At 37.8% G+C, this 16,375-nt stretch overlaps 1 protein-coding gene across 1 annotated transcript; it reads right to left on the reverse strand.

The window, feature by feature from the left end:
• Positions 1-684: 684 nt before the first annotated feature.
• DEPDC7 (DEP domain containing 7) lies at positions 685-16,141 on the reverse strand (the record flags this gene model as incomplete). The annotated part of the gene is made up of 9 exons (XM_084238400.1): positions 685-878; positions 1,477-1,555; positions 1,651-1,776; positions 1,960-2,102; positions 2,860-3,071; positions 4,842-5,031; positions 5,811-5,938; positions 7,411-7,801; positions 16,069-16,141. 9 exons carry the CDS (start codon positions 16,139-16,141, stop codon positions 685-687), a joined length of 1,536 nt encoding a protein of 511 aa, XP_084094526.1.
• Positions 16,142-16,375: the final 234 nt, after the last annotated feature.

Below are 16,375 nucleotides of genomic sequence, written 5' to 3' on the forward strand. Positions count from 1 at the left end.
TGATACTGATATTGTGGTTATGTCTTTAACGTTCTTATCTTTTAGCCATATATACAGAAATTTTATAGATGAAGTGATGTCTGAAATTTGCTGGGTGGGCGCAAGGACTGTGTAGGAATATGGCTAAAAGAAGACTGGCCAAGAGATGACAACTGCTGACGTACATGAGGATTATTATTTATTCTCCCTGCTTAGACATATGTTTGAAATTTTTCACAGTAAGGTTTGAAAGATGTTGAAGTTTTCAAAAGCATCATGACAGTTCAACTTCTAACCTGTCTACAGTTTATGGTAATGAACAAATTCACATTATCAAAGCATAAACTTCTATCGTGTATGAAGGAGTACCTCTCAAGATATAAAACATACTCCTATTAACATGTAATTACAGACTACCTTATTGTTTAATACTTCTTATGTAAACACCGCAATGTCATTTCATTTGAATTCCTATTATCTATAAAGTACTGTGCATGATAATTATAAATCAACTTACTTAAGAGCGGTCAATGCTTAACATCACTACACCATCTGACTTAATACTCAGTTTCAGACACACAAAGCTATACAAAAAAGTTTTTATTGAGTTTCATATTTAAAACTTTCAATTTTAGAAATACAATTGAATGTTTATGATACATAATTTATTTTTAAAATACACAAGTTATATACAGACATTAAAATTCAGTCTCCAAAATATTCAATAAAAATATCTGGGTGACACTTATAGAACTGACCTAGCAATTTTTTCTTCTCTTTGGCAGACAGTTTTGAATCCCCATCAATAGTTTTCAGTAAACCCAACAGCTCATCTTTGGTTGTCTTCTGTATATGGTCAGAATAGTCACTTTGATTAATTCTCTGGCAATAAATATATCCTTAAAATTTAAAAGCAAAACAATCAGTTAATAAATCTATTCCTTAGACATAACTAGAAAAATCAAGCAATATTTTCTATTTATTTCTTTCCCATTTTGTAAAGTGCACAGAAGAGGCTAAGCACAGCTCGGGTCAATTTGCTTTTACATGGAGGCTTTCTGCTCAATCTGGATAACTGAGGGGGTTGTTTAGAGATTAGTTAAGATTAAAGCACCAGGAACTCCCTGGTGGCACAACAGGTTAAGTCTCAGCACTATGAAGCTACCCGCAGCCAGCCACTGCAGCACGAGTTCAATCCCTGGCCAGGGAGCTACCCACATGGCTCAGCAGACTTCTCCTGTCTCACCTGCTGCTCCCCTCAGCAGTGCATTTCAGTAGATCTGCCTGTTCTGCTCCCCACTCTGTCTCTGGCGAATCCTCTTTCCTACCCCCACTATCTCTGGCCTATACCCCAGCTCTTGTGTGTATAAATAAATAAAATAAACCTTAAAAAAATTTTTTAAAAAGATTAAAGCACCAATTATTTATGAAGACACTTGCAATAAAAACCAAGAATTTACTTCTGGAATATCATGAAAATAATATTTCTTAGATTACCTGTGTCTCTGTTTGGATCTCCTCCCTTCTGAATGGCCATGAGCTTAACACTGACAATTTTATGAAGTGTTCCAGGAATCTTAAGAAAAAGAAGGAGTGTGGGACATTATTCAAAAATATTTTAATCTAGTGACATATTACATAAATTCAACTTAATTACTTTCAGAGTTTTACCTTAAAAACATCTTTTTGATGATCCATTAAAAAGAGTACTAGAAGATCAGTTTTGCCTTTGGATAAATTTTTATTGTCCACAATAGCTTTTGAGAATATCCTTTTCACAACCATTCGATTGTCACTCTATAAAATAAAACACACCCTATAGTATATATATATTTAAAAAGCTTAATATAAAAGACAATGCTAAATATTAATAGCTATTATCCATTTCAGCATACTTGATATTGAAGATGGAATAATCTGACATGGATCCTGTAAGCATTAAGGATACTGCATACAAATAATGGTTAGAAAAATACTTACTTCTTTCTGTAATTTAAATTCAGAAGGACGTGCTGCAACAGCCATGAAATATAACAGTCTCCTAAATTCTTCTCTATTTTGGGAATCCAAAAGTTTTAGAAAGAGTTGAGTAGCTTCTAATGCTATTTCAGTCTTCCCATTCACTTTATAGCCAAAAGAAAAAACAGCTTTTAATTTTCAACAAATATGAGTATATTAAAAGAAAAACAATTCAAGTGAAAGCTTACACTAAACAATAAACTTATTCAAAACAATCTCCAAAAGCAAAACCAAAGGAGACTAGGAATTACAATGAATGACTAATACTACAAAAGCAGCTGATCCTCAAATTGGCAACTAATACCTCAAGTCCTTGTCAAATAATAATCTTAGGATGTGAGAAATAGCTTTTGGCTTTATAGACAAACCCTCAGTTTGTGTTTTTCATTAATTCAATATATTTCAGGGGTACACTATGTGGACAGTATTGATGTACCCAATTCTACCTGAGAAAAAAATTTTAAATTCTGGGAACCCCCCCCATTTGTTTTCAACAAATCATGTGGAACAGTCTAGCTCACTGGTAGAGGGACAAAGCAGAATGTCTGCCATTTTAGCACTGAAGAGAGAATGGTGGTATGCTGGTAATGCTTTCTAAAAGGAAAAACAGCTACACTCGGCTTATTAAGCTTCCAGTGAATAACAGCTGCATTCTCCTGGGGCAACCAGACGTTCCTGCATAACTTTACATAAAGCCTGTTTCCAAATGAGCCCTAGAAGTTTTGGAATAAACACGCTTTACATGGATTAATCCAGAAAAACTCCCAGCTTCAAGTATTACCATTTTGGTTAATTTTGAGGACAATTAAATTTTTCCTGTTTCCTTTCAAAAGACAGTGTCTAGTTTAAGATCTTATTTACCTAAAAGTTCTGCAATTCCATTGTGAACATCAGATAAATGATTTAACAGAGGTTCCCTACTACTATAATATTTGCCAATGGCATCAAATAGACGTTCTTTCACTAAGTCTATTCTATCTGATTGTTCAGGAAAGTTTCTGCTTATGTCCACAACCATCTGATCTGGAAGGTATTCCAAGCAGTCAATTGCAGCTGAGAGCCACTCATCTTCCCTATGAGGGGAAAAAAAAGTATTTTAAAAAGCAAAGAATACCAAATAAACACACAGTATCTAACTGACTAGTTATTTCAAGTTTGTTACCAGGATGAAATTCTACATACTTAAAATATGTGCAATTTTTAATACAGAGCAAGATCATGTATCACAGATAAAAATAGTTTGGCTTTATATATATTTTCCAAAGCAAAAACAAAAGCTACCTTACTACAATACAGACCTGAAAAGGACATTAAAATTCAAACTCCACTCTTCAAATTTGCAATGGAGTCCAAGAAACACTGAATGACTTTTTCAGGGATCTAGGCAAGATTAGATTCCGGATCTGATTTACAGATTGGTATTTTTCTAATACAGGATTGCTTACTTCAGAGTTTTGTATATGATCTATTATTTCTCACTTTGACTATGAGGAAATAGAGGAAGATAAGGTAAAGTTTCAAAATAATTAAATATTAACTACCAGTTGTAGTGAAATGCCAGTTGGGTAACTGCAGGAAAAAAATGGCTACAGTTCAATAACTAAAATGACTAACTTTCAAAATATTCAATGTGTTCAGGTTTTTTTTTTTTTTTTTAACCTAATCATGTCCTCTACTATTATAGGCTCAGAACAACTAATTCTACCAACACCCAGGTGCATTATCTTGGACAGGTCACTTCACCTCTCAATTTCATCAGGTTTATAACATCATATGACTTCTGAGGTCATTTACAGCACAATTTCAGTATTTAAAATTTCAGGTAATTATAAACTGTTTTCGCATGTTACTATAGATGGTATAAATGAAAATTAAATTCTTGAGGAAAAGTTTCCTGATTATACTTGTGGTGTTCAACAGCTAGTATGTTGAGATAAACATTTTCATGCAAGGTTTAAGCTACTTTTGACAACCTTAAGATTTATATTCAGAAGATGGTAGTCAGAGATGAGCGAGAGTTAAAATTACTTTCATTGTATTTCTTGAATGAAGCTAGTTCATTAAAAATACACATTTAAGGGCCTCCCAGGTGGCGCAGTGGTTGAGCGCTGGGTTGCGAAGCTGCCCGCAGCCTCTGCAGCGCCGGTTCTATCCCCGGCTGCTCCCCGGCCACCGGAGGAGGGTCCCACATGGCGCGCAGACCTCTCCTGCCGCCCGCTGCTCCCCTCAGCAGTGTACTTCGGTCCTTCTGCCTGCTCTGCTCCCCTCTCTGGCTCTGGTGAATTCTCTCACCCTCCCGCACTTCTGACTGTACCCAGTGCTTGTATAAATAAATAAATAAACCTTTAAAAAAAAAAAAAAAAAGACTGAAAAAAAAAATACACATTTAATGTACATTCTAGAGGAGAATAAAAAGCATATGTAGTCAGAGGTTCAAAGAATTTGCCAAATCTGTTAATTTTGTCCCAGGTCCCTTTGAAGACCAGACAACCCTAAGAGATCAGACAGCCATACACCATACATTTTAAAGATAACAAAGCACGTTTTCTTCATTTTATATGGTTTTCCATAATCATTTTCTTTATAACCACATCCTCACAAATGCTCGCATAAACATTTGATATTCAAGCAAGTTATGTGAAATAACAATGAGTATGAAAAATAATGAAACAAATCTTTTTCTAATTTTAACTAAGGAAATTTTGTTCTTCCCTTTCCCAAATATTGGTATCAACTAACAATGTATATCTGATACTACGGATAGGAAGAATTCAAAAGGTCATCCCAAAATCAAAATCTAAAATCTTCCTATAAAGACACTCAAATTACGTATTTCCACATACTGAGAGTCACTATAAGCCTTGAGAATCCCTCGATCCAGGTAGTTACTGTTGTTCACCAAGTCAGGCTGCCTCTTAGCTTGAGAAGCTTTAGGTACAACCTCTTGCTGCTTGAGTAAGGAATGAAGAAGTGGAAGATCTATAAGTTGCAGCAGACGCCCAATTGTTTCTTCTTGCCATACTTCATTAATAACTACACAGGGAAAAAAAAAACCCCAACAAGATGACAAGTAACGATAGGTACTAAATGCTAGGCACAATATTTGTCTAGACAGGTTTAAGCTAATAAAATTTGTGGCACACAAAAAGAAAGCAAGAAAAAAAGTCAACATATTGGTTTCTTATAACACAGTTAAACAATTCAAGATTGTTTAAGTGTAGGAGAATAGACTTTGGACAACAGGAATTCTTTTCATTCTTTGTACTATAAAAAGCATGTCAGAGATAAGAGATCAAGTCATATAACATGTTAATAAGGACTTTGGAAGAAAGAATGATTCATTCAATCTGAAAACTGGTTTGAAACTATTGGCTGCAGATTATTTCACTCAGGGTTTCCACAACTGGGGTAGATGAAGATGGAAATCAGTCATTAAAATATATTCCATCGCCACAGAAGAGGAAGAGCATGAGAATTTTGTTAATGTTTTAATGTTATTTTCAATTTTTTATTTAATGCAATAAAAATCTATCTGAAAGCATATTTTAAATGAAAATCTGCATGCAAAACATTTCAAATTTGAACCTCTGCCAGTTGATAGGACAAAAGTCAGTGTTCAAGAATTGCAACACTGATCTATTTGTTAAAGATAATAGACCTCTGTTAAAACTTAATATAAACAGTTTTAACACAGTATACTCTTTCTTTGTTTTTGAATATTTAAATCCTAATAAAGGTTAAGACTGAAAAATTTTAAGTAATTTTATCTGAATTTAGTCTTCTATTTCTTTCTCACATCATCTTTAGCTTACCTTGTGGAGACAAGGTTGCAGAGATGTTTACTTGAGGGGAGTTAGTGGGTTTTAAACTCAGATTTTCCCACAGATCCTCTAAACTTGCCGATTTGATATCAGATGACTTAAATAATGTATCTGCATACCTAAAGTATATTTCAGAAATTAATGTTTATTAGCAAGTTCACAGAAATATTTTAGTATTTCAGAGAGAAGAGTTTCTAGAAAGTTTACATATATTCAGAGCAAAAACAAAACAATGCAAATTCTAAGAGTAGAATTAAATACAAAAACATTCCACTTTTTCAAGTCTAAACATACATACTCTAAATTCTCCTTTGAACATTTATATTGAAGCTAATAACTAAAATTTTAGTTGCCAAATTAAAAACATAATCAAACTTCATTATGCTTTCTGTTTTTATTAGTTATCTTTATTTTTGCAGCATTCTTTGATGTAGAGGGTTCATCATTTTCCAAATACAGATCTACAATTCTTGATCCAAAATTCTGAAACCCAAAATGCTTTGAAAAATCTGTTTTATCCAGAACTTTTATGGTGACAAAACCTGTCCAGAGACTATATAGCCTGATAGGGTATGATCTAGTACATGATATGTGTACAAAATTACCTAAAAATCTCCGAAGTTCCATATTACTCAATGCATCTGGGTTCCTATGGGTTTCAAAGAGAGTGTGGACCTGCATGTGGAAATTGCTAACTGTGTGTACCTAATCTTTGAGATCTTTCCTTCCTATATATAGAGATAGGTTTTACCATATTTTAGGAGTAGAATTAGAAATATTTGTAAGTCAGTACACTAAAATGCTGATTCCAGGTCACAACTGAATTTAAAAATCTCAAATGACACAGTCACCTCTACACAGTTTAGTTGAGGGGAATAAAAGGAAAAGTTGTTTTCATTTCACAACAAATAAGTTCATTATGTACTTATCACCGACACCTACTTCAGTTACCCGGGTCTACAATTCTGTCCCCAGCCTCCCTTTAAATGATCGCCTCATCACCACCACAGTTGCTTACTATAGCCCTCATCTGTAGACTGCTATATTGCCAACAGAGTCCCAACAAACTTCTCACTAAGCTGTCCATCCAGCTGCCAGGAGGACATTTCTAAAATATAATCTCATCATGCTTAAAATATTTCTGAGGGCTCCCCAACACCTGTATGATCAAGTACAAATTCCTTACTAAGACATGAAACCCTTTTCATTGTCACTCCCAGATGCTTCTAGGATGTCACATCTGCTACTTTCTGGAGTCCAGTGATGCCTGCCTGCCTTCATCTTCTCTGTTCTCATACCATGTTGTGTATAAACTCTTAACATTTTTTGGGAATATAATTCAAACTTGAAGCAGAAACATAAAATTTCACTGATTTTTTTCTGTTAAATATCTATAAAGTGTGAAAAAACAAGAATTCTAGGAGTTACCAAATAAACAAAAGTTCACTCTATTTTATTCAATTTACCCATGAACCCAGATTAGCCTAATTTAGCAGTTCAACATAAAATGGGTCAGTATCTCATTTAAAAAAACCCAAAAAACACCAAAATCCTGCCAATAGTGCCATGATATCTAACATTATGTACTAACCTGGAAGGTGAACACAGTTTATTCTCCTTGCCTAACTGGCTGTCCTGGGTAGGTATTGTTGTGAATCGATACAGGCTGCAACTACTATCTTCAAATGTAGGTTTTTTGTCTTTTCCAAAGACTTTGGTAGGAACCGCTTCAAATACTTTGTAGTCCATAAGTGCCTGACACACTCTCACCACTTTGGCCCGAGGAATGTCTACATCACCAAAATATTTATTCTGAATTAGGTGAGAAAAAATGACATCCACCGCTTCGGAACCAACAAAGCAGTCGTTATGCCGTTTTAAACGATGCCTTCGTTTTTTCACCTCCACTTGTGTCTGAAGAGTGTTTATGATGCTGCTCCAGACATATGTGGCTCCAAATGGCTTCTGGGCCACACTGAAACCTGGAATGGGAGAAAGTGCAGGGTAACCTTCATTTACAACATGGTCTATTGTCATCCTTAACCACAAAGGGATAATTTCCAAAGTTATTAACTTTCCAAAGTTAATAAGGCATAATTATGCGGATGGCTTGTTATTGAAATGTCAAATTATTAACAGCAATTCATTAAAAATTTAGCACCCATCATATTCTAAACATTGTTCTATGTGTTAGGATACAACAGTGAGTAAAATTAAGTTCCTGTTCTCATGGATTTATAGTCTGTCCAAAGATAAAGACAACATACATGTGTTAGATCAATGCTCACATGAAAAACAAAGAGAGGTAAAGATAGGATGTCAGAAAAGACCTCTCTGACAAGGTAATATCTGAGTGGAAACCCAAATAAAACCAGGAAGCAAGCTATGCAGACATCTGGGGAACAAGCTGAGAGAAAAAAAAGAGCAAAGATCCTGAGGACAGGAAAGAACAGTAGGAAGGACACAGAAAGGAGTGTGAAGATGGGATCTGAGTGTGTGTATGCAAGAGGTAGCAGGGGAATGTTCTGTTCTGTTCCCCACTCTGTCTCAGTGAATCCTCTCACCCACCCCCGGCCCCAACACCTGGGGCCTGTACCCCAGCTCTTGTATGCATAAGTAAACAAATCTTTAAAAAAAGAAAAAATAAACCAAAAGGGAAAATAATATGCATCAATAGTAAGGAACAAGGGTAATTATAATTAAAGAAAGTATAATTTAAAATTACCCTGTCTTTTTAGATAAAAACAGAACATGTAGGATGGAAAACAAACATAGGTTCTAGAAAGACATGAAAACTCCACTTAATGCACTAGAGTCATAAACTTTAAGTGGGTCATTTGGAATTCATCTTTTGTATGACAATAAATAAAAGGAATGTAATGACTCACTACATTGCATCCACATATAGTGTAATTTTGTAGCTACCAAGACTTTTAAAGTCTTTATCATGAAAATTACCAATACATACACACACAAAGAGAACCCTATGCTGTTTATTTGTATATTTCAATACTGAGTAGATGAATAATTTACTTACCTACCTATTATTAGGTTGTTAGTTTAAAATAATCAGGAAGATTGTTTTTAATTATCAATCTTATATTTTAAATTTTAAGACACTTCATGATCCAGTACTAAACAAAGAAGGAAGTAATCCAAATAACATGTAAGCAGTTTTAGGAATTGAATTATGGAGAATCAACTAGATAAATCAATCTAGAACTAGATTTACTATGTTATAGTAATTAGTTTCTACTGAATAGAACCAGAATCAGGCATTTGTTGGAATCTCAAAATATGTCACAGGAATTCCTGGGATCTAGCTATAATAACTAAATAAAATGGGTGCTAGCCATTAATAGTCTTAACTTTCAAAAATATCAGAGATTGTAGCTGAGATTTAAATCAAGGTAATATCTTCTCATTAGCTTTTTTCCGAATCTTAATGATATTATTATTAAGAATAGTTAACATTTGAGTACTTACAATATAAGCTTTGCCTTCTTTCATTTAATCCTGACAAACCTCTCTGAAATAATTAAATTGAGGCTTAGTATATTAAATTAAGAATTAACAGATATTAATTAATAATTAGCTAATAATTATTAAATTGAGGCTTAATACATTAAACTTGGCCTATTTATATAGCCAGTAAATACAAACAGCTTTTCTTTGTACTTAAAAATATATTAAGTCAGCTACCAGATAGTTTTAGTGCTAACCTTTCAGTGATATCTTGAATTAAATCTTTTAGTGAAATTTTAGCTTTTAGTGAAATTGGAAGAAACAAAATAAACAATTTTAAGATTTGTTAAAACCTTACCAATATTTAAAACATTTAGTAACCATTACTCCTAAAATAAGGTAGTATATCATAAATTCTATAATGCTTACTATCCATAGTACATAGGGTAAGATAGGAAAGGAAATTAAGCAAGATGCACATTCCTTTAAGTACCAGTGAAACAGACTTTTTGGGCTAGTGATAAAATTAAAGATGAAATGCATAACTCATAACAGTTGAGTTACAAATGTTAGCATACAAATCCTTAACTATAAGGCTGAGTCAACTATTAAAGGGGCGAGAGGAAGGAAACACACGGTCTCAGTGATGTGGAAAAGGCTAATCTTCCCAGGGGAATTAAGAAATAAAGAATAAAATTCCCCATATTAGCTTGCCGCTAAATATGGGAAATCAGGAAGTTCTACAGGTTGGATAACACAGTATAAAAGATTAAAGAACAGGTTTGAGCAGGAAAGTAGGCACCTGTGAGCCACACAGTGTTTCCAGAGTCCTCCAGGCATGATACAATTCAGCCCTTTCAGGTCCCCTCTGTTCTCACTGACCAATAATTCCCAACCATTGCATCCCGGGATATTTCCCCTCAAGCATCACCACCCACAGACCCAAACTCATGTTCCTACAGATACTTTAATGCATAATATACCCTGGACTTGACACAAACACATGTGCCAAAACCCACATAGGATAACCTGTTTTTTAATGCTGACTTCACCAGTTGAACATATCCCCCACATGCTGGTTTGAAACTTATTTATCATCATCTATGAGATAAATGAATATTGATTTAGCAGACCATGGTCCTGTAAGACTAATGATTGTGATTTATAGGGACCTGAAATACACAATCAATGTTTTCATAAATGTAGCAATCAGAATCTAAATTTCAGTTTGTCCTCAAACCTCACCTGCATATGAGCTGGATAATTCTTTAAATTCATCACTATCTACATAGCATATGTTTCCATTCAGATATCAAAACTGAACGCCAAATAAAATAAGGTAAGAAATGACACATAGGAAAAAATTTGACTCATTGAGATAAAAAGCTTCTGGAAAATGATGTAACAAGAGGGTCAAACATTGTTTTAAAGTAAATCTATAACATACTACACCTTTTAAGCACTATGTAAATCGAGGTTAGTTAATATCCATTTTTAAGTTTCATCTATACTTGCCTGAAAACAGTGACTATTTTTCAAAAGCAAAGACCTGCCCTTTGTATGAATTTGAAGTATACCAAAAAGTTTACCAAAAATAAAAAAGCCAAATTTCTAACACTGAACTCTAATATATATTTGTAATGCTACTACTAATCACCTTCACTTCTAAGAATGCACACTAAATAATCAAGTTATTACAGTAATAATCATCTAAAACTCAAGTCATAAGGCACATACGTCAAGAAACTAGGTTTACTCCAAAGTTACAAGAGGATCATCAGCATCAACAATAGTCTATGCAGTTATCATCAACTGATTGTGGGCATCAGTTCCCTCCTGTGAGGCCTATGGAAGGGCAAAAGCAATTCTATCAATACTTCAAACAGTAAGATTATGTTAACTCCTTAGAAGATCAATATACACATTACAAAACTGAATCCCAATATAAACATACACACAGAACTACTAAAACATGTTATTTCTTAATGAATAACTATAAGAATTTTATTTTCACTCTAGGGTATTAGACTGGCCTCAAAAGAAAGAAAGAAAAGAATTCAGTTAATTCAAGCTAGGCACTTTCCTACAAAACTTGAAGAAACAGTAAGCTTGTGCCTTATAATTCAAGCTAGGCACTTTCCTACAAAACTTGAAGAAACAGTAAGCTTGTGCCTTTTTTTTTTCAAATTTCCTTAGAATGTGCAAAGACTCAAATTGTTTAATTGCTTTACAGGTGCCTCACATAATGCAGTTGGTTATTTCACACTTGTTGATTGTAGATTACTGCCAACAATAAAAAATATTTTTAAAAGATTTATTTTATTTCTTTATGCATACAAGAACTGGGATGCAGGCCAGAGGTGCAGACGGTGAGAGGACTCACCAGAGACAGAGTGGGGAGCAGAACAGGCGGATCTACGGAGATACACTGCTGAGGGGAGCAGTGGATGAGATAAGAGAGGGCTGCTGCATTATGTGGGTTAGCTCTGAACCCATGCCATAGTGGCTGGCGATAACTAGATAGCACTGAGACTTTAACCTCTGAGACAACAGGGAGGCCCCAACAATGAAAAATTTTAAAGAAGAGTAACGGTGGTACTCAGTGGACAATTTTATTCCCCACCAGACTTTAGGCAATGTCTATTTTCAGTGGGCATAAGTTGACACGGGTTGTAGGGGGGGAGGGGTGTGCTACTGGTATTTGGTGGTTGGAGGGGCAAGGGATGCTGCTAAACATTCTGTAATACACAGACCAGTCCCGCAACAACAAGAAAAAAATGTCAATAGTGCCAAAGTTCAGAAATCTTGGGTTTACTGCAGCAGGCACAGTGCTAGGTTCTGTGAATACAAAGAATAAGATAAGAGTGTGGGTGTTAGAGACCTGGGTCCCATTCTTGGCTCCACCATTTACCAATAATGGAATCTTGAGCAAATTGCCTAACTTCTCTATTTCTAGCAGTGTTTTTTTTTTTTATATATATATATAGAGGCATGTTTTATTTGTTTGTTTTGTTTATACAAGCAGTGGGTACAGTCAGAAGCGCGGGAGGGTGAGAGAATTCACCAGAGCCAGAGAGGGGAGCAGAGCAGGCAGAAGGACCGAAGTACACTGCTGAGGGGAGCAGCGGGCGGCAGGAGAGGTCTGCGCGCCATGTGGGACCCTCCTCTGGTGGCCTGGGAGCAGCCGGGGATTGAACCGGCGCCGCAGAGGCCGCGGGCAGCTTCGCAACCCAGCGCTCAAACGCTGGGCCACCGGGGAGGCCCTATTTCTAGCAGTGTTAATGCCACTTTTCTCAGTTACTGTGAAGCTCTTAAGAGACAATACATGTAAAATGGTTAGCATAATAGCTAGCAATTAGCAGATGTGTAACTTAAAACAAAGGGGAAAACCGTCACAATCTAGAAGAACCCAAAGGGACATGCTGAGTCAATGCAATGTTAAGTCCTAGATGGGATCCTGGAAACCAAAAAAGGGCATAGGGCAAAAACTGAGGAAATCAACGTGAAGTATGGACTTTAGTTAATAATAACGTATCAATAATAGTTTATTAATTGTGACAAATGCTACTGCAGAAATATAATATTAATAACAGAACTGAGTGCAGGGCATAGGGGAGCTTTATGTACCAACTTCATGACTTTAAATTTTAAAAGTTGATTTAAAAAAGAAAAAGAAAGGGTTTCTTTCTTCCTCTTCCTTTCTCTGAACTAAGAGAACATAGTCCCTACCCTCAAAGTTAACTCTCCACCTATTCAAACCACCTGGATGATGTCAAGTCTCAACCTGTATTCAATCAAATAAAGACCAATAGCATATGAGAAAATAAGACATTATCTTATAATGTCTTATACACACCAGAGGATTTATCTCTTCACCAGAAAAAAACAAAAACATAAATATTAAGTTGTTTTTATTAAGAGAATTCTTTTTTCAAAAGAGGCTTTATAGGGCCTCCCCGGTGGCGCAGCGGTTGAGCGCTGGGTTGCGAAGCTGCCCGCAGCCTCTGCAGCGCTGGTTCGATCCCCGGCTGCTCCCCGGCCACCGGAGGAGGGTCCCACATGGCGCGCAGACCTCTCCTGCCGCCCGCTGCTCCCCTCAGCAGTGTACTTCGGTCCTTCTGCCTGCTCTGCTCCCCGCTCTGGCTCTGGTGAATTCTCTCACCCTCCCGCGCTTCTGACTATACCCAGTGCATGTATAAACAAAACAAACAAATAAATAAACAAATAAATAAAATATGTGCCTCTTAAAAAAAATTAAAAAAAAAAAAAAAAAAAAAAAAGAGGCTTTATAACATTTTGTTAAGAAAAAGCAAAAGAACATTCATTAATCAGTAACCCAAAACTCATGAAAACAGAAAAATGCTAAGAAATATGTTTGAATTAGTAAAAGTGGGCAGTTGTGACTGAATGGGAAAACCTTCCAATACACCAATAACAATACTGCAATACTGCTACTGCAAATTGGTATTGGTAATTCAGTTTATTTTCCCTTTCTATGGCATTAGCAATGTCATGCTGAAAATCAAGATTCCCTCTGAAAAGAAGGCTGCAGACAGGTAAAGTATGAAAACAAATCTCCACTAATACCAACTTAATATGCTAAGAGACCTATCAACAAAAGCAGGCATTTGTTCCTGCTTGAATTCATACAGACTAATGAGATTGCATATGGGAAGTAGTTTGAGCTCCCTGGAAAAGTGATACCAGGTGAATTTAAAGAATTAGGTTACAGTATAAAGGGATAACAGGATACAAACCACTTGTCTACATTGAAAGAAGTATCTTCAAAGTATTTGCTGAAGGCTACCAAAAGACTTGACTCTTCCACAAAAGTTAGGGCCAGTTCTCAAAACCCCTTTAAGGTATGAAAGAGTTACCAATAGGTAGGGAAACAAAGTACAAAGTTGCTTGCCAGAACACACAGAAAGACAATGGCAAAGAACCAAGAGCTGGAGGCTCCCATTACTATGTTCACTAAGACTGTGACAAGGCAACTAAAGGGTAGAAAAAGGATTAACTAATGCTAACAGGTAGCCTTCCAACTGTAGTTAGGAAAACAAGTGAGAAAGTCAGAGTTCCCTGTTCATTGTACTTGGTATGCACAGGACAGTGGTCTTTTCCTTGGGCTCAAATCCACTAACCAGCACTTCAGCTCTTGCCCCTGAGAATCATCTACTTAGCTTTGAATACACCATGTGAGGAGTTGTTCATCAATGCCCAAAGCCCTAGGTCTGGTATCTCAGGTGTTACAGAAAACAAGGTGCCGTGAGTTTAATCATGTAAACTTCGGGAATACCTCCACCCATAGTGAGCCAAAAGATTTAAGAATATTCCCAACATCATTTAAGTTGTAAAGCAAGGAGAAATTCTGTGCTCATCTGAATCTCCTAAATTGCGGCAGATTAAAGTCATTATTATGATTATTCTTAGAAAAGTACAAATGAAAAGCAGTTCTCTATCACAACTTATCGTTAGCATGTTGAAAATTAAAAGGAGCATTTCTGAGCAAATCAAACACAAGACTGGGGCCACTGAGATGCACCCATTCGAATTGAGTCAATTCACTGACCACAGTCATCTTGAGGAAGGAGTCAGTTTCACTGGTTGGCATTTTAGAAATGAAAAGACTGTGTCAGATGGGGAAATCACCAATTCCTAAAACACCTCCCCTTGTAACTACAGAAAGAGTGAAAAGCTGTAACTGATCTAAAAGAGAAAAAAAGTATGTGCATATATTAACTCTTCACTGAGTAGCAGATATGCCAGAATCAGAATTTTAGAACTGATCATCCAATCCCGTTCATTTATTTGAACATTTACAGAAACCAAGCTGCTGGGCCTCCCTGGTGGCACAAGGGGTTAAGATGCAACCTATGAAGCTATCCCCAGCCACTGCAGCCCGAGCTCGATTCCTAGCTGGCTGGGGAGCTACCCACACCGAGGGGCAGACCTTTCCTTCCTCGCCTGCTGGTCCCCTCAGCAGGGTATTTCAGTCAGTCTGCCTGTTTTGTTCCCCACTCTGTCTCTTGTGAATCCTCCCACCCTCCCGCGTATCTGGCCTGTACTCCAGTTCTTGTAAGCATAAATAAATACATCTTTAAAAAAAAAAAAAGAAAGAAAAAAACCAAGATGCTAAGCAAACTACCTCCAAATTAAGCTGGTGGCAAAATTCATCAAGGTCTTTCCTAATGCCACGTAACCATTAAAAAGGTCAAAAACGTCTATTCATTGACATACTGTGTTTACCCAGAAAGTGTAACTAATAAATACCTGGAATGCCAAGTCCCTGCCTGCAGAACTTAACAGAAATCTCATCATTCCCAACAAGAGTTTGGAGAACAGTTTGTGCAAGTGAGGTGCTGTGCGCCTGGCCACACAGTGCAGCCAGGTTTGTGCCAGAGACCGGGGGCAAAAGCTCTACAATTCCAGACGTACTTGTCATAAGCGATGATGTGGAGCATTATCTGGAGACCTGAGGCGAGTTCCTGGCACGCAACGGGCTCTCAGCCGGCGCGCCGTGAAGTTCAAGTTCAGGCTCTAGAGTAAAAAGCTGCGCTCTGCCAGGAGGGCGGCGGGGTGCGCAGACCGCAGCTCAGCAGAGGGGGCGGCCCCGCGGCGGGGGCGCCGGCCCCCGTGGACACAGCCGTGGGGGGCGCGCGGGGGCGCCCCGGGCCGGCTCACCGGGGGGATCCCCGCCCCACGCGAGAGCCGCAGCCTGCGCCCCACCCGCCCCCCCCTGGCCCTGGGACCCCCAGCTTCCCCCGAGCGGATCCTCGGCACCTACCGGGAGGCTTCTGCGCGGGGCCGTGGAGAGCCGGGAGGTTCAGCGCGGCTGCCTTCTCCCGCACCGTGGCCATGGCCGAGCCGCCGGACAGCGCCTCCTCCGACCGCTGCTCCGCGCCGTGGGCGCCCGCGACGCCAACGCCGGTTAACTGGCCCGGGGCGGGGCGGGGCTGCCTCAGGCCCCGCCCCATGGAGCCCCGCCCACAAGGACCGGGCCCCGCCCACAAGGGCCCGCCCCGCCCCCTCACCCTCGGGGAGGCCTCCGCGCGCCACACGCGGCGAGTCACGTGCCGGCCGGGCGCTCCTGA

This window comes from Talpa europaea, assembly GCF_964194135.1.
Source record: "Talpa europaea genome assembly, chromosome: 1".
In the NCBI taxonomy this organism is placed as follows: domain Eukaryota; kingdom Metazoa; phylum Chordata; class Mammalia; order Eulipotyphla; family Talpidae; genus Talpa; species Talpa europaea.